Source organism: Caretta caretta, chromosome 1 (genome assembly GCF_965140235.1).
Source record: "Caretta caretta isolate rCarCar2 chromosome 1, rCarCar1.hap1, whole genome shotgun sequence".
Lineage (NCBI taxonomy): Eukaryota > Metazoa > Chordata > Testudines > Cheloniidae > Caretta > Caretta caretta.
The window spans coordinates 152855380-152882446 of record NC_134206.1 but is presented as its reverse complement, the minus strand read 5'-3'; the positions used below and the strand labels follow the sequence as shown (position 1 = coordinate 152882446).

Sequence of the window (27067 nt, the reverse complement as noted above, 5' to 3'; positions counted from 1 at the left end):
ATATTCAGATTTCATGTACCCTGCAGAATTTTTTTTCTGCAGAAAATACATTTCTGCCAAAGAAGTGCTGCAGTTCCACCTTTTGTTCACCAGAGACCACTGTGGTGCCACAACAGCTGGCTGTGTTTGTGCTAGCTGTTCTGGCACCACAGTGGCCTCTGGTGGGTGAAAGGTGGAACTGCAGCTCTTCTTGGGCAGACGTGTATTTTCTGCAGAAAAAAAATTCTGCAGGGTACATGAATTCTGAATATCTTCAGATGTGCAGAATTCCGCCAGGAGTAGATTAGAAAAAATCAGTTCATGGATCCCAGTCCTGTATTTTTCCCAATAGATCATACATTTTTCTTTATAGCCATTAAAGAGTGGTTATAGTCAGAAAAGTGACTTTCCCAGAACTGTTTCAGATTAGCAGCTGTGTTGGTCTGTATCCGCAAAAAGAAAAGGAGGACTTGTGGCACCTTAGAGACTAACAAATTTATTTGAGCATAAGCTTTCGTGAGCTACAGCTCACTTCAACTGCAGCACTTCTGGGGCAGAATGTACTGGGGGGTGGGGTGGAATTCTATGCATGCCCAGTATTGCAGAATTCACCCAGGAGTAGAAGTTCATCACAGCATCCTGCTCGCAGAGCCAGGTTACAACAGAGTGAGGCACACAGGCCTGCTGGGGCGGGGAGGGAAGCGGGGTCACAGACTGGGGTTCAGAATAGCTAGGGGTGGAAAGACTGGGGCACAGGCTCAGGACTTAGTGGGCTGACAGCATTGAGCCTGGTGACAGGCGGGGGGACTGCAGGGACACATGAGGATAGGGGAGGAGGCTGCAGAGACCCATGCGGATGAGGTTGTGGGGGCAAGGGCAGATGTGCCTGACCTGAATGGGAGAGGTTTGGGTTCAGCTACGGTCTCATGGGAGAGGCTCCCCAACTCCCTAACAATCCCGCCCCTACCCCCAAAAAACCTGTTCCATACTTCTTACACCCATACCCAACAATTTTCCAGGTTCACTCCAGACTCCTTCCCTCTCCCTCAGCTCCTCTGTTACCCCTGACTCCCCTAAGCCTTTGCACTGCTTCTGACAGTTCTATATTGTAATTTAAATTAATTATTCAAAGTTCTGTATTAATATGCTTAGTGTAGAATCTATTTGTCAAAAAAAAAATGATCAGAATCTTTTTTTGAGGGAGGGTCTGTATTGTTACAGACATACTTGCTGACATATATTTTGAAATAAACTACTAAAATAATTGAAACTGGCATGATTATATTGTGTTATTTTGACAAATAAAATGTACAGAATTTTAAAATATGGTGCACAGAATTTTAAATTTTTTGGCACAGAATTCCCCCAGGAATACCAATCCTAGCTCCAATACTGTGGCTTTAGGCAAAGTACTTAATGTGTCTGCCTCCATATATGATACTATTATATAATACCTCATAGGGATTTTGTGAGAATGTATTAGTTGTTTGTACCGTGCTACATAGTCTAATAAACTATTAGAGTGGGTTATTGCTAAACTAGCTTTTCAAAGAGAAAAATGACACTACTAGCTCTTCGCTTTCATATTTCTAACTTTGGGCATTTTTATTATTTTTGGTTTTTTTTACTGGGTTTATCTCTCTTTATTACCAATCTTTTAAATTAGATTGGTTAATGATTCTTCTATTTATACTTTAGCTCAATCCTGAAAATCCATCACCTGCGAGGAGCAGGAAGCTTCTTGACTGAGTAGGACCAATGCCATCAGTTTACACAGAATCTAAGCTTTTAGCTAAAACAAAAGAAAAGTAAGATTCTGTCTCACAGACTCATCAACTTTAAGGTCAGAACGGACCATCGTGATCTAGTCTCCTATCCTCTGGCTGAGTTAATGAAGTCCTCAAATCATGATTTGACTTCAGGTTACAGAGAATCCACCATTTACACTAGTTTAAACCTGCAGTTGACCTGTGCCCCATGCTGCAGAGGAAGGCTAAAAACCCCCAGGTCCTCTGCCAATCTGACCCAGGGGAAAATTCCTTCCCAACCCCAAATATGGCAATCAGTTAGATACTGAGCACATGGGCAAAACCCACCAGACAGATACGTGGGAAAGAATTATCTGTAGTAACTCAGAGCTGTCCCCATCCAGTGTCCCATCACCAGCCACTGGAGATATTTGCTTCTAGCAGTTGCAGATCAGCTACATGCAGTGATGAGCTGCCAAAATCTTTAACAACGGGTTCCCTCCTCATCCCACGAGGGGGTCGTTGCCCACCCCCACCCCCCGGGACTCCTGCCCCATCCAACCCCCCACGTTCCTTGATGCCCCCCCAGGACCCGTGCCCCATCCACCCCCCTCTCCTTTCCCCGACTGTCCCCAGAACCGGGCAGGAGGGTCTCGTGGGCCACCATAGTGGGTGTCCACCCCACCCCTAAGAGCCAGAGGGACCTGCTGGGGGGCGAGGTGGGGAGTCCTGGAGGTGCTTACCTGGGGCAGCTCCCAGGAAGCATCTGGCAGGTCCCTCTGGCTCCTAGGGGTGGGGGAGCGTAGCTGGGGGGGAGTGGCCACTCCCCCACTGATCACATCAAAAGTGGTGCCTTAGGCGCCGACTCCCTGGGTGCTCCGGGGCTGGAGCAGCCACGGGGAAAATTTGGTGGGTGCACAGCACCCACCGGCTGCTCCCCCACCCCGCACCCGCTCCAGCTCACCTCGCCTCCTCCGCTGAACGGGCTGCCCCACTCTGCTTCTCCGCCCCCTCCCCCGGCTTCCCGCGAATCAGCTGTTCGGCGGGAAGCCTGGGAGGGCTGAGAAGCAGGCCACGGCTTCACACTCAGGCCGAGGAGGGCAGAGGTGAGCAGTTCCCATGCGCGGCCCCCTGGGTTACCTGCTGGGGCACGGGCAGCCCTCCTCGTGCCCCCCCCGCCCCAGCTCACCTCCGCCTCCCTGGGCCTGAGTGGGAAGCCGCGGCCTACTTCTCAGCCTGCCCCGGCTTCCCGCGCAAACAGCTGATTCGCAGAAGCCTGGGGGGGCGGAGAAGCAGACCGGGGCGGCGCTTTCAGGGGAGGAGCCAGAGGTGGAGCGGAGGTGAGCTGGGGCAGGGCGTAGGGCGGGGAGCTCTGCACCCATCAAATTTTCCCCTTGGGTGCTCCATGGCAGGAGCAGTCATGGAGTTGGCGCCTAAGGCGCTACTATTGGCCAGTTCTAAAAGGGCTTCTAAATTTTACAGCTCCAGCTCACCACTGGCTACATGCCCTTGTAGGCAGTCTCATCATACCATCCCCTCCATAAATTTATCAAGCTCAGTCTTCAAGCCAGTTAGGTTTTTTGCTCTCACTGCTTCCCTTGGAAGGCTGTTTCAGAACTTCACTTCTCTGATGGTTAGAAACCTTTGCCTAATTTCGAGCCTAAACTTGTTGATAGTGAGTTTATATCCATTTGTTCTTGTGTCCATATTGATGCTTAACTTAAATAACTCTTCTCCCTCCCTGTTGTTTATCCCTCTGATGTATTTATAGAGACCAATCATATCTCCCCTCAGCCTTCTTTTGGTTAGGCTAAACAAGCCAAGCTCTTTGAGTCTCCTCTCATAAGGTAGGTTTTCCATTCCTCAAATTATCCTAGTAGCCCTTCTCTGTACTTTTTCCAGTTTGAATTCATCTTTCCTACATGATCTGGGAAACCAGAATTTCACACAGTATTCCAGATGAAGTCTCACCAGTGCCTTGTATAATGGTACTAACACTTCCCCATCTCTACTGGAATACCTCGCCTGATGCATCCTAGGACTGCGTTAGCCTTTTTCACAGCTGCATCACATTGATGGCTCATAGTCATCCTGTGATCAACCAATACACTCAGGTCTTTCTCCTTTGTCACTTCCAATTGATACGCCCCCCCAGTTTATAACAAAAATTCATGTTGCTTAGTCTCCAAAAGCAAAATGTTGCACTTTGCACTATTAAATTTCATCTCATTTCTATTAGTTCAGTTTACAAGATCATCTAGATCTTCTTGTATAACTCATCTGTCTCTAAGGATTATGATAAAAAAGCTTTAAGAACATGAAGCAAGAATAACAGGCACAGCAGCTATGAAGCTGTGTGTGAGCAGATACTATTGGTGCACTGTTTGGCATGAAGGAACAGATCCTGAGTATACCCTGTTCCCTCACCCCACTGGCTGAGTAAGGCCCATATCACTCCTAATACTCCATGAATGCAAATAACTGCCTTCTACCGCCTATTTCTGAGGTCTCCCTCTTCAGGCTCAGGATGGGGAGAGCAGAAGTGACCAAACTCCTTATTCCCTACTCTTATTGTCAGCTGTGATGCTGTTCTTTTTAGAAGTTCAGCAAATAGAACAGATTTTATTGAAGATCTTAATGGTGTTGCTACTGCCTATAGATGATACCCAATCAAGCAAACCAAACATTGTGCGAAGCCAGAATATACTATGGTGCAAGAAGCAAGCAAGGAAAAAAGGAATTGGGCAATATAATTGAATTAACTGAAGTTCAGCTGCCCAAAATGATCTGGGAAAAATTAGTTTTCCCGAGGAGAAAATTAAGGCAGCATGCAGAGTTCATTTTCAAAAGTCTCCTAAAATTCAAAGTTGAGGAGGTAAATAGGAGTTATAGCTAATCTGGATAGGGAAGGGATATTTGTAATATTTGGATAGCTGTCCTTTGAGCTCTCTCATTATGCAAACACACTCTTGGAATGTGCCTGCATGTTTCACACCAAACCTGGATCCTTCTAGAAATCTCTAGCCATCGGGGATTGCATGGATCTCATCTTGAGTCATGGAGCACTCCTATAAGGAATCATGGTCCTCCTACACCTTCATTTCCTCTAGCCACCATCACAGCAAATCAAAAATGTGAAAGCTACCTGGTCTCTTTGGCTACAACTGCTTCATCTGTAATCTCAGCTACCACTTTGAGGTGAGATTTGGAGGAAGTGTTCTTCTGTATCTATTGACATGTATACAAAGGTGGAGATTTCATAAATAAGGTGATAGAGAAGAAAAAAGATTGAAGTCTTTGGTCATTTGCCAACCCACCCCCTTCTTTAAGAAAAATATTTCATATATCACAAATCCTCTCAACTTGCTCCAAAGCCAGACTGACGAGAAGAAATCTCAAACCTTATTTTGGCTCGAAAAAATATAAAACCCTATTGTCAGAAGCACAGTTATGCTGCTTGTACCTTTGGGCCTTTTTCTGCTGTCAAACACAATGCTTGAGTCCTAACTCAAACGATCTTGAACTTATCCCATTTTACTAAGTTTTGGAGGGGACCATATTTATTCTGTTTTGGTGGCATGGAATGGAATCATGTCCTAACAGTAAGTGTTCAAGATAGTTTGGAACAGTTTTGCTATGCCTTTGCACTCGACCAAAACTTCCTCCTTTTCTTATCCCTTTACAGGGATCCTGTTCATGAGAAACTGCTGAGGGATTTAGTCATAGAGAAGGGTTATCTCGAGTAGAGTAACAGAAGTGATTCCTCAGCCATATCAGAGACAGAGATGATGTTCCCAATATTTCCTTAGCCCTAATGGTTTTTGTTTGGTTGGGTTTTTTGGGGGGGGTACCTTCTATTGTAGGCTCAAGCACTCTGAAAATTCAGAATAGTGGCCTGGGCCTCAATAATTGCATTACAAATCTAAGGGATGGTTTGCCTGACCCTCTTGTTTCTGTGTATTCCATAAAGACTGCTCACAGGAAATACCTTATTTTCTGTGTTGGAGAGGATCATTACCTGTATTTGATTTTTCTTTTGCATCCATGTTCTTCAGCAAATGTCTTACTGTGGTGGCAACTCACTTGAGAAAGCTGTGCTTTCTTTTTTTCTCCTTCCATGGCAACTGACTATTGAAAGCACAGATGTTCAAAGAGGCTTAAATTGCCTTAGAGAAGAGTATGTTCCATACCTCGGTTTAGACTTAGTGAAAAATATGATAAAACATCCAACTTCACTTAAACTCATTATGTTCATCAGAGCAAGGATGACAAAGGTCTATTTGTCTCCAGAGAAATTTCACGACCTATTTGAATGTTGCTAAGGCTATTAGAATTTATGGCATCATGCATCCTGGGAAATCCATTTGCCAAATTGAGGGTGAGACTTCAGTTCTGGCTAAAGAAAGTATCTGCTTCAAGAACAATCTGTATTCATATAGACTTCGTATGGAAAGCCTAGGTATCTATCAGTTATTCTTCTGTTAATTGGAATTGAGGGATCTCTTTCTGATTTCTTATTTTACTTTACTTGTTAGCAATCCCTTTCTGGATATTTTTCCTAGCACTGAATCTTCCAGCAGAGGGAGCTGTAATATTAAATTTAGTAGGAAGATAACTTTTTATAAAATATTCTGCATACGTAAAAAAAAAAAGTCTTGCTCTTTATATTTCATGGTCTTTTGATTTTGCAGAAGTGACCCTTAAAATTGTTTTAAAAGAGTGATGAGAGGAAAAGATATCCTGTAAGCAGAAAACTTTTTTTTTTCAGCTTTGTGTTAGAAGGTCTGATCCTGTATTCTTTGTTGACCTGAAATTGCAATTAAAGTCAATGACTATGTTGGGCTAGTAATGCCGGGTCTGCTCCACTTCTATTTTCTTCCCATCCCTCCTCTTCTCCCACAATAAAGACAAGATGAAGGTGGGAGAGTGGTTGGGAGATAGCGCTGGAGTAAATGTAATGTGTGATTTGTGTTTAAATGTGCTACCAGTTTATTGCTCCTCTGAGAATGCAGCAAAAAAGCATTCAGTTACCGTACATAGATGGCTGGTGTGACGGCCTGGCATCCTCCACAGGGGTGGGAAGAGCTTGTGCTTGCCCTGCTTCTGGTGCTATGGTGTGGTGTCTACCTCCGTGGGTAGGAGGAATTCCTGCCCCTGTGCTGCAGTCTGGCTTTTACCCCACAAGTGGGAGGAGCACCTAGTCGCCCTGCTGCTGGTGTGCAGTGTGACTTCTACTTAAGTTTGATTTCCTGTGGGAGTACAATGTACGTTCAGACATACTCACTTCCATTCAAAAGTCTTGAGTTCTCTCTTTCTCTTGGTAGCGAGATGTGTGGCTCCTTTACTTCCACTTAAAAAATCATCAGCTATTTTCAACATATGCAAACATTAAAACTATTTTTAAATGCTTTTATTTAGCTGCTGAATGTAACCTTGCCATCTGAATGACCTTGATTCTTGAACAGAGAGAAACTTTCTAAAAGCAAATGTTCCTGACACCTGCTGGTGGTTATATGGATAATGTATATGAAGAGGAAAATTAATCCTGGAGTCTCCAGATACACTGCAATAACAACATTGTCAGTGTTTTTTAATGTTTAAGCAATACCAGACCTGCAAAGATCTGGATCGTACATAATAGAGTTTTGCATATGGCAAGAAGTTCAAGAGTAAGCTGTTGAAGAGGAAAATATACATAATGATTTTTTTAAAATAATTGTGCGCTTGTGTTGACCTCAGCTGTAATATATAACATTGTATAATTTTCATTGGCTGACTTTCACATGTGCATTTAGTCAATAGCTTATTTTGCAAGTACGCCATGAAACAAAATATGTAGCAGCTCGTACCAGTTTATTTTCTATATCAGTGGTTCCCAAACTTGTTCCACCACTTGTGCAGGGATAGCCTCTGGCAGCCCGGGCTGGTTTGTTTACCTGCCGTGTCCGCAGGTTCGGCCGATTGCGGCTCCCACTGGCCACGATTCACTGCTCCAGGCCAATGGGAGCTGCTGGAAGCGGTGGCCAGTACGTCCCTTGGCCGGGCCTGTCAGGGGCTTTTCCTGCACAAGCGGCGGAACAAGTTTGGGAACCACTGTTCTATATGTTTAGTTAAATCTTTCGGACGGAGGGTGGTTTTTTTCATGTCATGTTCCTTTTGATTTTTCTCTTTCATTGTGATTACACTTTATGAATTGATAAAATGTAAAACTTTTTTTCATAAAGTTGGAGAGTGATTTGATTTCTGTTTTGCCAGGAGGTCATAATTAGGACATATTAACTGTTTGTTTACTTTCCATGTACAATTTTCAGAAACAGATGTATATACCTTTGGCCTTGGACAATATGGGCAACTTGGACATGGTACGTTTATTTTTGAAACGTCGGCACCAAAGGCTGTGGAACATCTGAAGAGGCATAAAATATGTAACATTGCATGTGGGGAAAATCATACAGCTGTAATAGCAGGTATGTATGCTGAAACTTCTGAAATGTACTTAAAATGATAAAGTATTATCATTTATGATATGGAATTGGTTTATTATAAAATGAGCACAGTGAGGAAAACATGCAGATTTCATTTAAGGTTAAGTGACTGCCCAATCCAGTGGTCAGTGGAAGAGCCAGATTGGAATTTAGGAATTCTGTTTTTGACTTTCTGTATATGCTTATTCCTGTAGACCACGCTGCCTTTTAAGGAAGCTGTAGCCTCACAAAGTCCTCTCTAAAACTCATGCATGAGACTCAGTTTTGCTATACAGTTTTATTGTATTTTTTATTAGTATTTTATTTTTTGGTTATCTAGACTAACAATCCCAGACAATACTTTTGTCTGAAAATGTATTTATCTTCTGGAAACATATTCAGCAGTTTAAAAATCATACAAATCTTTGTTCAGATTCAATTTTTGAAAATGAAATACACCTTGCTTTCAAAATGTATTGAATTCTACTCTTATAACAGTTTTGTCATGTGCTTTTAATGCACCTTCTACATTAGTAACATGTTTCTTCTTCCATGTAGACAACGGCCTTATGTTTACTTTTGGAGATGGACGACACGGCAAATTAGGACTTGGAGAAGAGAATTTTACTAATCAATTCATACCCACCTTATGTTCTAATTTCTTGAAGTTTACAGTCTGTTTGGTAAGGCTTTGCTTTGTTCTTTTTCTCAAGCTTTGAAATGCTTATACTTTATAAAATCATTTCATATCTTATTAAAGGAAATCTGACAGTTTAAAATCATATTTATATTATTTCCTTTTAGTATTTTATTAATACTGTAGATTAATACTGAAAGAATGTTAAAATGTTTTGTTTTATTTACCACTTCTCATTCTGCTGCTTCACTTCTTGCTCTGTGATCGGTTTGGACCATAAAAATAGACTAGTCAGTTTTTCTTTCAGATTGTTATGCGCTTTCACAACACTGCAATGTTGCAAACACTTCAAAGGAATCCATAAATTTCAGACAAATTTTTTTTTAAACATTTTGGTAGTTTTAATTTTAGGAATAGCCTTCTACCCAGTGTGTGGACCTAAACCACCTGGTTTATATCACTTTAATATCACAGATTATTTATAATGTAGGTTATTTACAAAAGTTTAATCAAATGAAAATGTATTAGTTTTTTACTCCAAACATGATGAGAAAAGAGAGGCAATATTGTTCTTTTAGGTTATTGTTTTAGTCTTTCTGCTGGTATTGAGGAAAATTGCTGTAATGCTAGCTCCAAACATTCAGAAATTGAGTCAGGCCCCAAAAGATCAATTAAACAAACAAACAAAACCAAAACCATTTTGAGTTCTTTTTATTTGCTTCTGTTTTTTGGGCCATCAACATGCCACTTGAGTCATGTTTTCAAGCTTTTCTCTACAGCTATGAGGGCTAGAAACTTTTTTAAAAAAAGAAAGTTGAGATTCTCATGTAATAACTGTGTCTCCCAGATTGGCTAGGGCTCTAAATAAAACATCAAATATTATGAGACTTGTGGTAGTTTTCAAGAGAGGTAACATTGTGTATATGTCATATTGGCTAACTTCAGAATGATTTACTAAACTCCTTTGAAAACTGATGCAGAATTTGTTGCTTGCTTCTAGAGAGTTGGCTAGTTTTATTCGGTTTTACAATATATTGTATTTAAAAAGTTTCAATCCGTTATATATTTTAAACATCAGTGATTACAGTTTGTACTCTATCATACTGAAATCTGTAACTTAGTGTGGAGCAAAACATTTGGATCTTCTAACCTGTTTCTTAGTCGTTGGTCCAGAAGATGAATGCAAGTTGATGAGATCCTTTTGTGTTTACACTGTAGGTTGCTTGCGGTGGCTGTCATATGCTAGTTTTTGCCACTCCAAGGCCTAAAGGGTCTGAAGAAATACACGAAGATTTACGTGAAAACTGTTTGGCTGCTACTATCTCTAAACTGGGTGGTGATTCATTAGTAACTAACACCTTGCAGAGAACGTTATCGGCTCGAATGCGGCGGAGAGAGAGGGTAAATTCAGAGCTAACTATTTCTGACATTTATTAAGTTTTCATGATTTTTTACAGGAAAAAAGACTTTTTTTAAAAAAAATTAAATTATAACTTACACTCACCAGATAAATATCCCTCTTTGAAATAAATGTTTGTATTTCAAGGTTCTTCTTTGAGTAGTGTTCCTGTGAGGGCTCCACTTCAGGTGTGCCTGCACCTTTAATTGGAGATTTTAGTAACAGTGCCCATTCAGCCCATGCATGTGCTCCATACAACCTTGTGCCTTGCAGCAAGGCTGAATGGGGCTGTGCAGACAAACTGCCCTCAGTTCCTTCTCAACTGCCTTCAGCCTGAGACAGTGGCTTCTGTATGCCTGTTCTCTTTATTATTTAGCAGCTAGTTAATTAATATGTAGTTAGATATTTTATAGTGTTTGTAGTTGTTGGAACAGTTGTTCCCTTTTTTCTTTTCCTTTCTCTTAAAAAAATATTGATGGGAAAGATTTCCCTATTTAGGGGTCATTTTTTGTTATATTGCTTGGGTAGTCCAGGTTCCCCGGGATTTAAAAGGTGCCTCTGTTGCTGCGAGGCTGTCCCAGTCAGGCATTCTCAGTGCCTCCATTGTTTGTGAGATACTCATCTTCCCAGTAAGTACATAATCTGCACTTCCTTCAACGATAGATCCTGAAAAAATAGGGAGATCAAGTTTAAACTCCTGATGATGGAGCAAGCCTTAAAACTGGCTTCAGATCCAGGGGCGGAAGACCACCCTGTATACAGATCTCCCAGAACAGCTTGTGTCCCATCCACATCAATATCCTGGTCACTGGAGGTCGACAGAGATGGAGGCAATATCATGGCACTGATTGCATCTATGGCACCAAAGACCTCAGCAAAGGTAGCCTTGACATCAGCGTCTATTCAGAAAGAAATAAAGAGTAAATCTCTGAGAAAGTCTCAGTCACTGGTGCACAAGAAGGCTACGAAAACCTCAGGTCCCCAGAGGAGTATCATGCAGGGTCCAAGTGATTCTGGTACTGCAAAGACAGGGAAGACAGCTTCAAGGAGTCAGTCCTCAAAGACAAACTCCTTACCGAACTCAGGTATCATACCCAGAGCTGTAGACACTCTTCCAAGAAGAATTCTAGTCTCATCCCTGAATATCAGTTGGTGCCGGCCACTTAGAAGTCTGTGGTACTGAAGACTGCTTGACTGGTGTAATTGGAGTCTACTCATTCCCATGCCAAGCACTTGGTGCCAGCTACATCAGTACTGAAGCTGTCCTCCACAGGTTCTTGCTTGGGCCTGTCATTGATGCCATTAGTACTGCAAGAATTTGGATACTCTAAGGATCATCTAGTATCTTCAGAGTCAGACACTCCTCTGCCAACTGGTACTGGGGGTTACCCTCCTCAAGATTTACTTGGTCACTGACGCCCATCATCTAGAATATCATACTCACCCTCGTTTACAACACAAGCAGAACAGTTATTTTCCCTCCTCCCCACTTGGATATGTTGAAAAGGAGTCCTAGGACTCTCAAATCTCAGTACAGGCTTCCCCTGTCTACTCTAGAACACATTGCTGCCTCTCCTACACTGAGGTATTGGAGGAGGATAAACCTCAAAGGACACCCGTGTGGCAAGAAGAGAGATGGTTGCCTCCACCTATCCCATATGCCCCCCCTCCAGTGGCCTTGTTGGGAGCTGTGGGCATTCTGTCAACAATATGTGATGAAGTTATTACACCACCAAAGGGAGCAAAGAAGAGTACATTCCCCAACCACTTGTGGCACCATAAATGCCAGAGGAGGAAACCTTTGTGGAGTTGGACTCAAGGGCAGACAAGGAGGTAACACCTCTTACAAGTATTTCCTCCTCGTCGTCTGAAGAAGTTGTGTTGCCTCCACTATCTTCTCTGGCAGATGACTTCAGGTAGTTACAGGAACTGATGAAATTGATGACACACAGTTCAGGAGTCACACCATAAACTCCTACATATTTTACGTATGTCAAAATTCTTGAGGATTGCCATTCCGGTCAACAAAGCTCTTATGGAACCTGCTAAGACTGTTTGGCAAACCCCAGCTACTGCACTGCTTATCCGCAAGAAGGTGGATAAAAAGTATTATGTCTCTTCCAGGAAATCATAATTTCTATTTTCTCACCTAGTGCCAAATTCTCTCGTAGTGAAGTCTGTTAATGAATGGGGCAAACAATATAGCTCAAAGTCCACCCCGTACAGCAAGGACCACAAGAAGTGCTATCTTTTTGGCCATAAATCTTCAGCCACACTTCACTTTAGAATAGTAAACCATCAGGTGCTCATGGTGAAGTATGCCTATTTGAATTGCAACAAATTTAATTCCTTTATTGATCATCTGCCAGAGAAACATTGTGACCAATTTAAGGTAATTATTCAAGAGGGTTAGCTCCTAGCAAAGACATTGCTCCAGGTCTCCTTGGATGCTTCAGATACTCCAGCACAGTCTGAGAAAAATGTCTTGGGCTGCGCTGTAAGGCTTCCCAGGAGAGGTCCAGAGTACTATTGAGGACCTTCCCTTTGATATTCACAAGCTCTTTGCAGACTCAATGGGTACATCTTTCCACATTTTAAAGGACTTGAAAGCCATGCTGAGATCCTGATTTATACGTCTGTAAATAAGAGGAGATTTAGTAGGTCTCAGAGCGCACAAAGATCACGCCCAGCCCTCAATTCAACTTACCATAGATCATCTGAGCCCCTGGCCAGGAAACCAAGATTTGTGACTCTTGACCTACAAGACACATTTTCATGTCGCTATTCACCTTTCACATAAGAGGTTTCTTCATTTTCTGATCAACAACAAACACTTACTAATATCACATGCTCCCTTTCAGGCTATCTTCTGCTCCAGGTTATTCTCAAAGATTCTGGTGATAGTTGCCACCCACCTACGTCTTCTGGGTCATTTCCCCGTATCTGAATGATTTGTTGATTGGGGCAGAACTTATCAGGAAGTGTTGGTGGCTGTAAAGATGACGTGTTCTCTGTTCCACAGCCTGGGCCTTCAACTCAGCCTCAAAGTCTGTTTTGACTCCAGTACAGTATCTAGACATCATAGGAGCTTGCCTGGATGCAGTGACAGGCAGAACATGCGTCTCTTCCAGCAGCTATCTCGTGCTGAGTCTTATCTCAAGGATTCATGGCAGTCCTCAAGTAACAGTAAGAGATTGTCATTGACTGCTGGGACACACGTCAGCTTGTGTCTTTGTAGTGCAACGTGCCAGATTACACTTCCGAGGTCTCCCTGGATGGCTTTGAATGGTTTACAAATCAAGCAAGCACATTCTAGGCAGGTTAGTGTCTGTTCCCCAGTGGGTTCTGTGGTCACTCAACAGATTGAAGGACCTGACCAAAACCTGTACAGGTGTTGCGTTCTTTTAGCATCCTCCTACCATAATGATAATGCCAGATGCTTCAATGTTGGGTAGTGGGATACATCTGGGACCTCAGAAGATACAGGACAAATTGTCACTACAAGAGCAGCTCCTCCTCCTCATCAATTGTCTGGAATTGAGAGTGGTCAAAAAGATAATGACAGGCAATGTGGAATACACATACTATATCAATCGTCAGGGAGCATCACATGCCCCATCTCTGTGCTGAAGTGATCAAAACTCTGGCATTGGTGCATAGCCAACCAGATAGTCATTGCAGTTTCTTTCCTCCCTGATAATCAGAATACCATGGCAGATGACCTCAGCAAAGATTTCTTCCTGAATTACCATTGGTAACTGGACTCTTGAGTCCTTGACACAGTATTCATAGCTTGAGGGTTCCCAGAGGTTGATCTGTTTGGAACAGCAGCCAATGCAAAATGCATCAAGTATTGCTCCAGAGGGGTCTCAGTCCCTAGCCCATAGGAGACACTTTTTTTCATTTCATGGACAAGGGGTCTTCTCTATGCTTATCCATTGACACCGTTATTGTTGAAGGTTCTCAACAAGATCAGGCCAGGTTGATAGTGCTTGCACCAGTGTGACTGAGACAAGTTTGGGATCCCTGTCTAAATAGACACAACTGTTGTTCTCCATAGCATCTTCCAGTCATTTCTCGTCTGCTGACTCAGTATGCTGGTTAAACACTTCACCCCAACCTGCAGATTCTGAGGCTTCAAGTATGGTTCCTCAAAGGTTCTCTGAAGTAGAGATATCCTGTTCATCAGAAGTACAACATGTTTTATTAGATCAGTTTTCTTCATTGCAGGGCCCGCGAGCCAGTGGTGGCTCCCATCGACCCCAAATGAGGCTGACTAAGTTCCCTCTAAGCTGTGCGGCCGCACAGCAGGCTATAAATAGCCATGCAGCAGGGACCTTGAGAGGAGAGAGGTAGGGTGTGGGCGGAACTGCGGAGGGAGCAAGTTGTGGCTTGCAGGGTTGCTGTGGGGCTCTCCCCCCAGCCCTAGAGCTCCGTGCTGCTGCAGGGGTGAGAGGGGCCCTTCCCCAGGAGTTCCGTGCTGCCTGCTGGCAGGGGGGAGAGAGGATCCCTTCCCCTGGAGCTCCATGCTGCCTGCTGGCAGGGAGAGAGAGGCCCCAGCCCTGAGCCCCCTCCTGCACCCTAAATCCCTCATCCCTGGCTGCAGCCCCCTCCCACATCTCAAACCCCTCATCCGCAGCTCCATTCTAGAGCCCTCACCCCCAGCCAGTGGGGTGAAAAGAAAACAGAGGAACATATGGTCCAATGAACATTTGGACAGCCTTACTAGGATTGCGATGACAGATTACAAATACTGCATGAACAAAGTCAAGGAGGAACAGGCACACTTTTGCTCATCCAGTTTTTAAAGTAAGTTTTGCATTATTCTGCTCTCAAAAAGTTTACTTGCATAGGTGCCTTTTTAATTCCATATATTTTTCTGGTTATTATTTTTATAAAAGGAGTATTGTTTTATTGTGCAAGTAGACTTTGTTTTAGTTACGAGTGGCTCTGTAACATTACATCATTAAGGTTAGTGAGCAGTGTGTTAATTTAGTAGTTGATGTGGCTCTTACATTGAAGGTTTTTTGCTAAAGTGGCCCCCACTTCAAAAATAGTGAAGAGCACTGTATTAGATAGTAGAAAAAATCTACAAGAAATACTTACTTCCTGAAATGAAAATATCATCTTCGGTGTAACATTCAGATCTCACGGACTCACTCTTCTCTTCCCATGGTATTTTGATTACCTGTTGGAATTGAAAACATCAGGATTTTCTGTGAATTCCATTAGGGTCCACTTAGCTTCAATAACAGCTTTTCACTTTATCCATAGGGTTTTTTTACCAGTCTTCACTCGCCCAATCATGGCAAGATTCCTAAGAGGTCTATTGGATCTCTCCCCTCAAATCAGAGATATTATTTCCAGCTGGGACCTGAACCTAGTTCTTAATTGCCTCATGAAACAGCCTTTTGAGCCACTAGCTGTGTGTTCTTTATTAAATTTATCAGTTAAGACAACTTTCCTGGTGGTCATCATGTCTGCCTTCAGGGTTGGAGAACTGAGGGCTTTAATGGCAGACTCCCCATTTATGGTATTCACCAGAGACAAAGTGTGCTGCAGCCCCTTTCAAAATTTTTACCTAAGGTGTCATCAGAATTTCATATTAAACTATTTATCTCCTCTTTCCCCCCACTCCCCTGCCAAACCACATTGATGTCAGGAAGCTATATTCTATATCCTAAATGTTAGGAGGGTATTAGCCTTTTATCTAGCTAGGACCAGGCTGTTTAGATCTAGATTGCTTGTATCCATTGCAGACAGAAACAGGGGATTGGTAATTTTGAAACAGAAGGTTATCAGAATGGATCTCCAGCTGTATTAAGGTCTGTTACAACCAAACTCAGGTTCAGTCTCCTTCAGGAATGATAGCACATTCCATAAGAGCACTATATAAAATCCGTAGCCTTACTTAAAGTCATACCAGTTGCAGAGATCTGTAGAGCATCAACATAGTCCTCTGTTCATACTTTTTCTAACCATTATGCCTTCATTCGTGCTGCAAGATCAGATGCTGCAGTAGGCAATGCAGTTCTTTCCTCTGCTCTTAACCTCCTGCCTCCTTAGGGGGTGCTGCTTGGGAGTCACCTGAAGAGGAGCACTCAGAGGGACGCTAATTGAAGGAGGAGAGGTTGTTCACCCTGTGCAGTAACTGGAGTTCTTTGAGATGTGTGTTTCTGTAAGTACTCCACTACCTGCCCTCCTTCCTTTCTGCTTTGGAGTCTCCCTGGTGGGACTTTATGGTGGAGAAGTAACTGAGGGTGATTCACTTGTGCAGCCCCATATAACTTGAGTGTGGGGCAGAAGGATGTGTACGACGCATGTGCGGGCTGAACGGGCATTGCCATCAAAATTTCCAGTCAAAGGTGCAGGGCACAGGCACACCTGACGTAGAGCATCCACAGGGACACACATCTGGAAGAACTTCAGTTACTGCACAAGGTGAATAACCTCCTCTTATTTGATGATGGGGGAAAAATGGGTAATTGCCCTGTTTTGCTTTTTTATGATCTGTAGAGGCCTGAAATTTAACAATGTGTAAGAGCCTGATGCTTTTTGTTCCTCTCTTTAGAGATATCAGGAATGTCGAATCTCACCTTCCCTGTTTTCCCAGAGGCTTCCTTTGGAGGCCCCTGAGAAGTAAATTAGGCGATTTCTTGGCTGTTTATCTAATGTGTGAGTTAAATAGGTGTTTGGTTTTTGTTTTCTTAACCTGAATAAAAATCACTTCCTCTTAAGTAATAAGGTTTTGCTTCCTTGATATCTGTGGTGTCATAAAATCACCAGTTCTCCAGTTGTCCATAGTGTCTTACAGGGGGAAAAAAAACAGCATAGAGAACACTTGAATTTATAATATAAAAAACAGGAAAAGAAAACGGGGATGAGGTTAGCATTGGGGAGGAGAAACTTCTCCGGCCTTCTTTATACATCATGAAGAAACAGGAAATCACACAAGCCCATTTTTCTTCAGAAACTAGCTTCCAAGCTTTGTTTATGCTAAGCTCTGATGCTTTTATTATGTATAATGTAATGAAACATACTATAATATTTCTACAGATTCTTACATTTGAAAAGAGTGTAGAAATGTGCGAACCTTTGAATTTTGACCTGTTCAAATTACCTTTAGTTTAATATTAAAAAGATATATCCCTTGAAGGAGATTGTGCCCTTTTGATACCTTTGAATTTTGAAATCCAGTTTCCATTCTACAGAATGTAGATAAATACAAAATAAAGGGAAATATTCTATGTACTTAAATTGTGGATTAAATAAACTCTCATTCTTTTAAAATCATAATGGAAGCTTTTTTTATTGTTGCTTATTTTAAGATATTGCACAATTATTTGACTATTTTGTGGAAAGCATCAGCTTAATATACCTGTCCATTTTTTTTATGACTGTAAATAATTGACATGTTCAAACAGCTTTTATCATACTTAATTACAGTATTGGCTAGGCAAATACTGTAATTAAAGTATGAGAAGGTGATATTCTCTTATCAGCCTCAGAATATTCTCAACATTTTCTCAAATATTTTTTTTTAAGGAAAAATCTCCAGAACAGTTTTGTCGAATGGTGCGAACGTTACCTCCATTGGGAGAAGGCTCCCTAAAACCTTCTTTACGTGCTGCCAGCAACACTGTCCCACTCAATTTACCCACAACAAACCATCCTGATGTAACGGAAGCGAATACAAATAAAGCCATTGAATCAACTGTGGACTGCGAAACAGGTAAAACATGATGTTTCTGTTCATTGTTGTCTTCCAAGCGCTACATATATACTGTTTGTACTTTTGTGAGAGAAGCACTCATTTGAAGAAGGGATCTTCACAACTTGCGACTGAGCACTACACCTGTGTCTCAACCCAGTGTTGGCTGGTCAGACTCAGAGAGCACAAAAACAAGGGCTGGGAAGTAGTGCCTATGCTAGGCTGGGGAATCTGTTCCTCCCCAGCCCTTTTGTGGAAAAGATGTTTAAGGATTTCATGGGGGGGCTAATTGAAAGAAAAAACAACTGCTATTGTTTATGTATAGTTCCTGCTAGCTAAAGACCTCAAACATACATGAGTTTAGCCTCACAACAGCCCTGTAAAGTATTGTTACCCTCATTTTATAAATAAGGAAACCGCAGCACGGAGTGATTAAGTGACTTGTCCAAGACATTACATGTGTCTGTGGCAGAACTAGGAAGAGAACCTGGGTCTTTCCCAATTCTGTACCTTAATCACAAGACTCTTTCTTCCTTGGAAGTACAATATTACTAAAAGGCTCACCCAAAAGGAACTTTGCTCCAGATGCCTCTTTTGCATTGAAAATCTGCAAATACAAGCTGAGACCTGCAATGCCCTGGGATGCATTGGTCTGCTAGACTTCATCCTAGTCTTAACCTAAACTCATGTGGAGGAGCTGCCATCTGGGGTTAGGGGTTGGGGCATGTCTGGGAGCTAAGGCTATAAGGATAATAATATGTATATATAATGTATAATATAATGTATAAGGATAATAATACTTCCCTACCACTTAAGGGTGATGTTTGGCTTGCTATATATCACCTGCTCCAATTTATTGTACTTATTTTTTATACTTTTTATTTTCTTGTTTTATTTTTAAGAGGATCGGAAGCAGGAAAAAGATAAACCTGAAGAAAGTACCACAGAGGAAGATTCAGATAAGGAAAGTGATGACAGAAGCCTTGGAAACACAACTGATGTTCTAAATATGGTAAAATACCTACTACTAAAATTGTGGCTTAGCAATCATTTTGAGGGAGAACATAGCAGTAAAATTGTTTGTATTATGGCTGTAATAAAAGTAGTCACCACACCTTGGTACCTCCAAGTTCTTGGGGCTCCCTTTATGCCAGCACAGACCCCAGTCTGGGGCATCTGTTACTACAAGGACCACAATCCCTTTATGTCCTTGGCATGTTTGCGTTAGTGGACTCCACCTCTTTGTTTTCCTCCTCAGAGAATAGGACCTTTCATGTCTCCCAGGATGGACAATTGGCATTTGTTCCTTGAATATTAAAAATTACATCCAAATTATAATTGTGTTTAAACCAGATGCCATTCATTCAAGAAAGAGAGAGAGGAAATAGATAAAAACAAAAAATAAAATGGTAGCATGAACTTTATTCTCATCTAAGCAAGAACTGCACAGAGCCCTGCTAAAATGTACTAGCCATCTTAGTTGCAAAGGCTGAAGGTTGGTAGTGATAATCATACTTACTGGTGTCTATATGTGAACCTCTTGCTTTTTCTTTTTCCTAATTGATTCATCATAGGAGCCTGTCATGGGGTGTGGCCCTCATAGCCAGACTGCCACCTCCTCCCAGTCGTGCTGGGGATTAGCTCAAGGCCAACACCCACGTCCCCACCCAGACCTGCACACTGGCAATCTGTCTCTGCTCCCACATACGGCTCCTCTCTTTGCTTCCAGACCTGCAGCGTCCTCTTTGCAACTCAGCCCTCCATCCATGTCACCATCTGGGTTTCCCCCTTCTGGTGTGGGGGAGGTGTTGCAGGTTGGGTATCTCTGTCCAACAGTCCAGCCACTTCCCCAGTGGCAAGTGAGGGGGACAGGAGCCTGCTCACTACTCCAGGCCCCAATCCAGGAATCTGATAAATAGCAGCTTCCTGCTGCTCCACTGTAACCTCTGTCAATGTTGCTCTATTTCCCTGGTCAACTTCCCCATGGTTCCAGCACTTCCTTCACCCTCACCTCAGGGCACTCAACTGCTCAGTCCCAGTAGCCAGCCACTGCTCTGTCCAAGGTGCTTACAGTTCTCTCAGCCTTCCAGGGATGCAGTCCTTACTCCCTGGGCTCCCAGCAGCAACTGCCCCTATTCTGTCCTGCAGCTCTTTTTTTATCTGAGCCTGCCAGGCCTGGATTGGTTGCTCCCAGCAACTCCTCCCTGATTGGCTGTGCTTCATGCAGCCTCTCTGGGCCACTCCGAAGACACCTCCATTGTTTCATCTGTGGCAGGGCCTGGTTAACCCCTTCTATGCCTGTGTGGGGTAGGCACCCCATTACAGCACTCATCAGGCTGTTGCTTTTGCATATATCTGAAAAATTTTGTGTCCCTGATGACAGGAAGAAACTGTTTTATAGTCAGCCCGTCATTCTTTTTGTTCAAACACCCGCACCTGATCAAGACACCTAGCCATCCCTGTTTTACCAGGACAGTCTTGGTTTTTCACATGAGGTCCCTTAATCCTGAGGACTACTATAGAGATGCTTGAAATGTGCTGACCTCTTATTTCATCATTGAAAATATTTGGATATTTTTTTTATTACAAAAAGTTTGTTCAAGTGGTATTGGTATAAAATATTTTGTGTACCACTAATTCTCATCACACAGTGAGTGTTTCATGCTGCCATTGTTCAGGGCTGCAGCTTGTTATAATTTGTCATGTGACTACATTACTATGCAAAGGGAAGACAGAGGATTCTACCTTTTTTTTTTAATATGCTCCTGGCACAGCTTTTTTGATACAGGTGGAGGAGATTAAAGAAAGGATCCCAAATTTGAGCATTTGAGTATTTCACAACCCTAAAACATGTTGCCATAATAGTTTTGGGGGGGTTTTAAAATAATTTTTAATGTATCACCTACATATCTTTGCCTATCCTATCCAGGCACACTAGAACATGTCCCAGCCCCATCCATTGTTTAGGAATTGGTGAATCCAGATCAGCATTATGGAGAGGCAATAGTGTAGTTTTTTTTTACTTCAGGGGACTTAAGCATATGTTTAAGTGCTGGGCTGAATTGGTGCCATAGTGAACATACTGTATCTATGTTCCTAAATGTGCTTTGGTTGATGCAGTACTTTGCAGGAGCCATTATTAGTTTGGCCAGAGTTCCTTGCTAATTTAATCATTTAAAATTTTTAAAAAAGTCTAGTCATTTACATACAAAAAAAGAAAAAATATTTAAAAAATAAAATAATTTTTCCCCCAATAGTGCTCCATAGATAATATTTTGGGAATTTCTTCTGTAAAGCAAATTAGATATAGTAGCACGGGAATAAGAGAGAGAGGTTTACTTTTTTTTAAAATATACCATATTTGTAAAAGAATGGTGAAAATACTCCATACATATTTGGTGTAAAAATTGCCAAATATACAAATTAAAATAGGTCTTGAAGAATTTACTGACACATGAAGAAATCTCTTTAAACTATCTTGCATTCATCATGCACTGTCTGTATGCCAGACATATTTTCACTTTTTTTTTTTTTTTTGTATACTGGGTTGTGAACAAATTCAGAAATACCTTTCTGTTAAGAGACTGATATAGAAGTAGTAGAAATATATTTTTAAATAGCGTTTTGAAAAGATATCTGTTTCAGGAAAATGTATCAAGATGGAAATAGAAACGATTATTCTTCCTGGTGCTAAATTATCTGTTTACAGCACCAGCTACTCCAATTCTAAATGGCAGCAGTGACTGTTTTTTGTGGGCCCCAAAGGCATGAAAAGCCTTGGTGGTGTTTTTTTGATGGCGTTAGTAGAAAGGATATGTGGGTATTTATATTTTTAAAAAGCTCTCTTAGAAACTAAAATGTTGTTGGTTCAGGGGAAAATCAGCAGTTCTGTACATGGTTCTGATCATAGGATTAGGTGTTAGTTACTGTTATTCAATTGGAGATTGATCTTCTTGCAGCGGTGACAGATTTCCTTTCTAAAAGAGAATTGATTGTGACCATGGGAGAAAATGAGGATCCCCCCCTTTTCATATTTAAGTAAAAAAGGCACTACACTAGTGGTCATACATCTGTGATGCATGGAGGGTGGCTTCAAAGTATACTTATAGTTGGTTACAGAATGGTGAACTGTTGGTTCATTAAAAGCTGAATTGAACTGTTTGCTAAAAATGGTAATTTTGCAGTCTCTTTCCTCAAGCTGTGTGCATAGTGGTATTAAGATGTTCACATATTTCATGATACCATGCTGTGGGCTGTTTTGGACCCTGACACTACCTCAGTTTCCCCGTGTGGTGTTCTCAGAAGTGCATTGTGACTCTTGGAAATCAAATAAATGTGGGGGTTAATTTGTAAAACATCACAGCTGAAATTGCAGCTTTCATCTTAAATGAAAACACGTCTTTCCCTGACTCGACAATTTCTTCAGATCCTTGTTGGGCTCAACAGTTCTTTTGCAAAACCCAGGTCTTGCTGCCTGGCATTTCTTCACGCCTTTTCCTCTTAAGGATTCTGCCCCTCCCCTTATTGCATCCAGCTCCAGCCTGGTGGCTGGTGTGAAGAGACCCTCCTCTGGTAGTCTTTGATCTTGTATCTCCTGCAGGACCTTTTTGCTCCCTGCAAGATCTCCCTCAACTGAGCTGCTTGCTGGCCTTTTATCTGAGGCTATCACCTGATCCCTGCCTTCAAACTGTTCTCTTGGGAGGCCACTAATTAGTCTCAGGTAACACCAAGCCTTCATCTTCCCTAAAGGTCCATGCTGCCCTGTGACACATACCATACATATCAGGTTAGACGCAATCATTAAGCTTCATGTTAGTGACTGTTTGAACACAAGAAACTTTGGCTTATTAGGGCTTCTGTTCCATTAAACGATATTATCTCAGAAATTGCTATCTTACTACTGTCTGCAAGACAGTGTGGTGGTATAAGCTCCCATAGATCAATCTTTATTCTTCTTTTAGCGTGCATTAGAATTTTGAATGCTTGCGAAATTAATATCCTATTCTGTAGTTTCTTAGATGTATAGGACTTGAATGTTTCCTGGCCAAGATTTTAAAAAGTGTATGTCTGAAATTAGGCTCCGAAGTCTATATCTAGGCACATAAGTCAGTGGCCTGAATTTTCAAATATGCTTAGCATCCAGGAATTCATAGTGAAAAACAGTGGGAGCTGTGTTGTGCTCAAGACATTTAAAATTAAGCCACTGATTTGGAAGCCTAATTTTAGGCACCCATTTTTTTTTAAATACAAAAAAGTGTCCCCTCTATCCTAAGATCACCTGAATGAGCCCAGTGTGAATATACTGGAGACCTCTTAAATGTCATCTTGTAGCTTATTATTTTTAAATGGTGTGATGGATTTAGTATATTGATAATTGAACAATAGAATACATTTATTCACAGCAGTTTTAATTACAATTTAATTGACAGGGTTAATGTTTTGGGAAATGTTTTAGATCCTCTGAAGAAACGTATTAAATGTAAATAAGGTATCATTCTTATTCATTAATTTACATTTCATTCTTTAATTTGTATCCTCATTCTTTTCAGACACACATGATGAGACTGAATCCCAGTGACCAGTCCTTAAAATTAACACCAGTTCAAAAACAAAAGGTACTGTAATTAATCATGTTTGAAATGTAGAAAATGTATAACTCTCTTCATAGGGCGCCGTCTTTTTTTCCTTTCTCTCTTTCGCTCCTAACTCTCATAAAGTAAACCTCAATTTCCATAGACTACTTCCTACATTAAATGTTTAGGCCTGGATCCTGCAAACGGCTCCACTTGGTAGAACCCTGAGCTTGCAAGGAAATCACTGGGGCTCTGTGCAGATGCAGGGATCTGTCTGCTTGGAGCAGTTTGAGATGAGACATTATAATATTACTGCAATTGAAGGGGCAGTATACTATAACTTACATTATACATTTGTAACATATAGTAATGATAATTTGCCATTTACTTGATTGCTGATACTAGAATATTTGGATTAAAATCCAGGTCAAAATATATGTAAAGTAACCATGTTTACAAAATGCTGGATGTAATTTTACAGTAAAATGTAATGATTCACTGGGCAATAATACTTTTATCAGATTATAAAGTTGAGACTTCTGTATTACCATCCTGTATTAATTTTAAAGTGATAACTGAATTTTGATATTAGGGGTACATCAATATCAGCTCATAATCTTATATTTCAAAATTGATTACACAAAATATGATTGATAAATGGAGTATATAAAAAGAAAAATTTAAATTTAAGCCAAAAAAGACAAAGTAGCTTTAGGTCAATAGTAAATACATTGACCATGGAATAGGGAGAGTGCATTTAACCTACTCAATAAGTGTTTCATTCTTTAAACATTATGTATTGTTTAAATTAATTTTATTTGGAATATTCCGTATTTTATGCCATTTTTTTAGTCTTATCAAACAAATCTTTTCAGATGTGTCTATAGTCTTTTCCATTTGTTCTCATTTAATTTGTTCTTAATGCTTTCCTTCTTTCTTTTTAATTTTCTGCTTTTCATGTGGAATAGAAGAACAATAAAAATGTGAAACTGAAAAGTGATGGTAAGGGTGGGTTGAAAAAGACTAATCTTAATTTCATGCAGGAGGGTTCAAAATCAACTGATGGTTCTTTGCAAAAGCAGTCTTTAAATTCAGTGTCTCATGGAAATGGTTCAGATCTAGAATGCCGTGATTATGATGCCTTTGTGGGAAAAATTAAGGCTAATAACAGGTATATAAAAGATAAACTAGAACAGGCATATACTATTAGCAAATTGAAGTCTGATGTTCAGCAAACTGTTAAACATCAACTCAAATTAGTGAAAAGGAAGAAAGACTATGCAGGAAATCTTAAACCTAGAATACAAGACACATCTTATGGTCTCTCCAGTGATAAGACTAAAGAATTATTTTTTTCCACTGAAAAATTAAAAAAAGCTATTAAATCTAAGCACCCCCCTAAAACAGATGTACTGACTTCTGCAGCGAGTAACAAACCAGTGACCATTTCAGTAACTGCACAAAAACCAAAACCTGGTAAACGAGAAAGTAAAGATGCAGTGGATGAAGTTAGGACATCTGACAAATATGGAGAAATATATGTCAGAGGGGAAGAAAGTAATGAAGAACAGAGAGAACTTAAGAAAAAGGAGAAATTCATTAAACAAATAGCAGTAACTGTGTCATCATCTTCAAGTGAGGAAAGTAGTAATGATTTTGCGAAATATGTACTTCAAAGGAGAAGAATGCGCAAGGATCGTTATAAAGACACAGGAACCCAGAAGAAAATAGAAGCAGTAGAAAATGTGAATGATTTAGAAGAAAGAGATGCTGAGACAGAAGAAGAGCAAGATACAAATAAACAAAGAGAGAGTGCAGAAGAGACCAATATGAAAAGCGTGAGTGAAGAGGAAACAAAAGTGAAAAAGTTTGATGATAAACCTGATGAGGCCCCACAGCAAGATGCTAAGAATGAAGAATTTAATCAGGCAGAGAAGAGTGAAGAAAGTGAAATGGGAATGAAAGAGGGTGAAAGTGAAAAGGAGAACCAAGATGAAAACCCTAATAGTGAAGTAGAATCTGGAGAGGAGGAAGATGAAAATGAGGTTAGAAAAGATGATGATGATACCTCAATAGTAAGCGATGGAGATGAAGAGGAGAAAGGTAATGGAGAAGAAAGTGAAAAATCTGAAGCACAGTATGAAGCGGAAGGTGATCATGAGAGAAAGGCAAAGGCTGAAGAGAATCATCACAGAAGAGGCACAGAGGAGAGAAGTCAAGAGTGTAATTTTAAAGAGGAAGAAACAGTGGGCAAGAGAGAAGAGGAGAAGAGAGATGAGTCAGTAGGAGGAAAGGAGGGTAAATGTAAGGAGGAGCAGAGTGAAGACACAGAAGTGGAGGCTGAGAGTGAGGGTGGAGAGGAGGATGAAGAGGATGAAGACAGTGAAAGGGAGGAAGAGGGAGGTGAAGGCGAGGGAGAGGAGGAGGATGAGGAAGAGGGGGAGGATGGGGAGGGAGAGGAGGAGGATGAGGAGGAGGAAGAGGGGGATGAGGAGGAGGAAGAGGGGGATGAAGAGGGGGAGGAGGGGGAGGAGGATGAGGAGGGGGAGGGGGAAGATGAGGGGGAGGAGGATGAAGAGGGGGAAGATGAGGGGGAGGGGGAAGATGAGGAGGATGAGGAGGGGGAGGGGGAGGGGGAAGATGAGGAGGGGGAGGGGGAGGGGGAGGAGGAGGGGGAGGAGGAGGAGGAGATGGAGGGGGAGGGGGAAGATGAGGGGGAGGGGGAGGGGGAGGGGGAAGATGATGAGGGGGAGGAAGGAGAGGGAGAAGATGAGGGGGAAGAAGGGGAGGAAGAGGAGAATGTTGGAGAAAAAATCAAAGAAAATAAGCCTCTGCAAAGGCATAATAAAAACAGAAAGCAGGAGAAGAAAGAAAGTGCAGTACAGAGCTCTAAACAGAAAGTAAGGACTAAACAACATGTAGTGAATGGATTACACAATTCAGAACAATTTTGGAACAATGTGCTACCTCATTATTTGACACTAAAATAGTACAGGATGCTGGAGATTTACTTTAAACAGATTCATTCAGGATATTGTTGTGCCATACCAAGTTTATTTAGCTATAATACTTTTTTTTAAAGTGATTTTTTTAAAAAAATTAATCACAATAAATGTATTATATTAACATCAAGTGCCAGTTTCCTAAAGGGCTACAGAAAACATTTAAGAGTTTGGTGACCTTTATCAGACCAAATTATCAGATATAAATTCTGGTGAAATCACTTTCATCTTTACTGTGTACAACACTATTACAGATGCAGAAAGTGATTCCCTGAGACAAAGCATTTGCTTGACACAAATTTTGTCATAATTTTAGGATGATGGCATGTATTATGTCTTGTAACAATGTAATTTTAATTGCCTTTTTAATCAGATTTCTGGAGCTGAAGCATTTAATTTTGATTATGGGGTAACTAACATGTTGATGTGCCTTATATGAATGGAATATCAATAAATCATAAAAATTCAATTTTGAGAAATATATCAACAGTGTTCTTTTCCTTTTAATTTCTAGTAGGCCAATGTATTCATTTGTTCTTATAGACAAATAGTTT

At 41.2% G+C, this 27067-nt stretch overlaps 2 protein-coding genes across 9 annotated transcripts in view; both read left to right on the top strand.

The window, feature by feature from the left end:
* The window catches only part of LOC125642528 (X-linked retinitis pigmentosa GTPase regulator), a 105823-nt gene that overhangs the window by 36812 nt on the left and 41944 nt on the right, over window positions 1-27067 (top strand). For all 8 annotated transcript variants that reach the window (XM_048864119.2, XM_048864100.2, XM_048864140.2 and 5 more), the window contains 6 exons: window positions 8039-8194; window positions 8750-8874; window positions 10047-10229; window positions 17773-17959; window positions 18841-18950; window positions 23488-23553. In XM_048864119.2, coding sequence (XP_048720076.1) covers window positions 8039-8194; window positions 8750-8874; window positions 10047-10229; window positions 17773-17959; window positions 18841-18950; window positions 23488-23553 — 827 coding nt within the window. The remainder of the gene's footprint in view (window positions 1-8038; window positions 8195-8749; window positions 8875-10046; window positions 10230-17772; window positions 17960-18840; window positions 18951-23487; window positions 23554-27067) is intronic.
* LOC142070994 (uncharacterized) lies at window positions 24549-26996 on the top strand. Its single transcript, XM_075125101.1, has one exon. It carries the CDS (start codon window positions 24549-24551, stop codon window positions 26499-26501), a length of 1953 nt encoding a protein of 650 aa, XP_074981202.1. The 3' UTR covers window positions 26502-26996.

Bases quoted from the DNA above. Each gene is read 5' to 3' on its own strand.
- LOC142070994 (XM_075125101.1), top strand. From the start codon at position 24,549: ATGCAGGAGGGTTCAAAATCAACTGATGGTTCTTTGCAAAAGCAGTCT.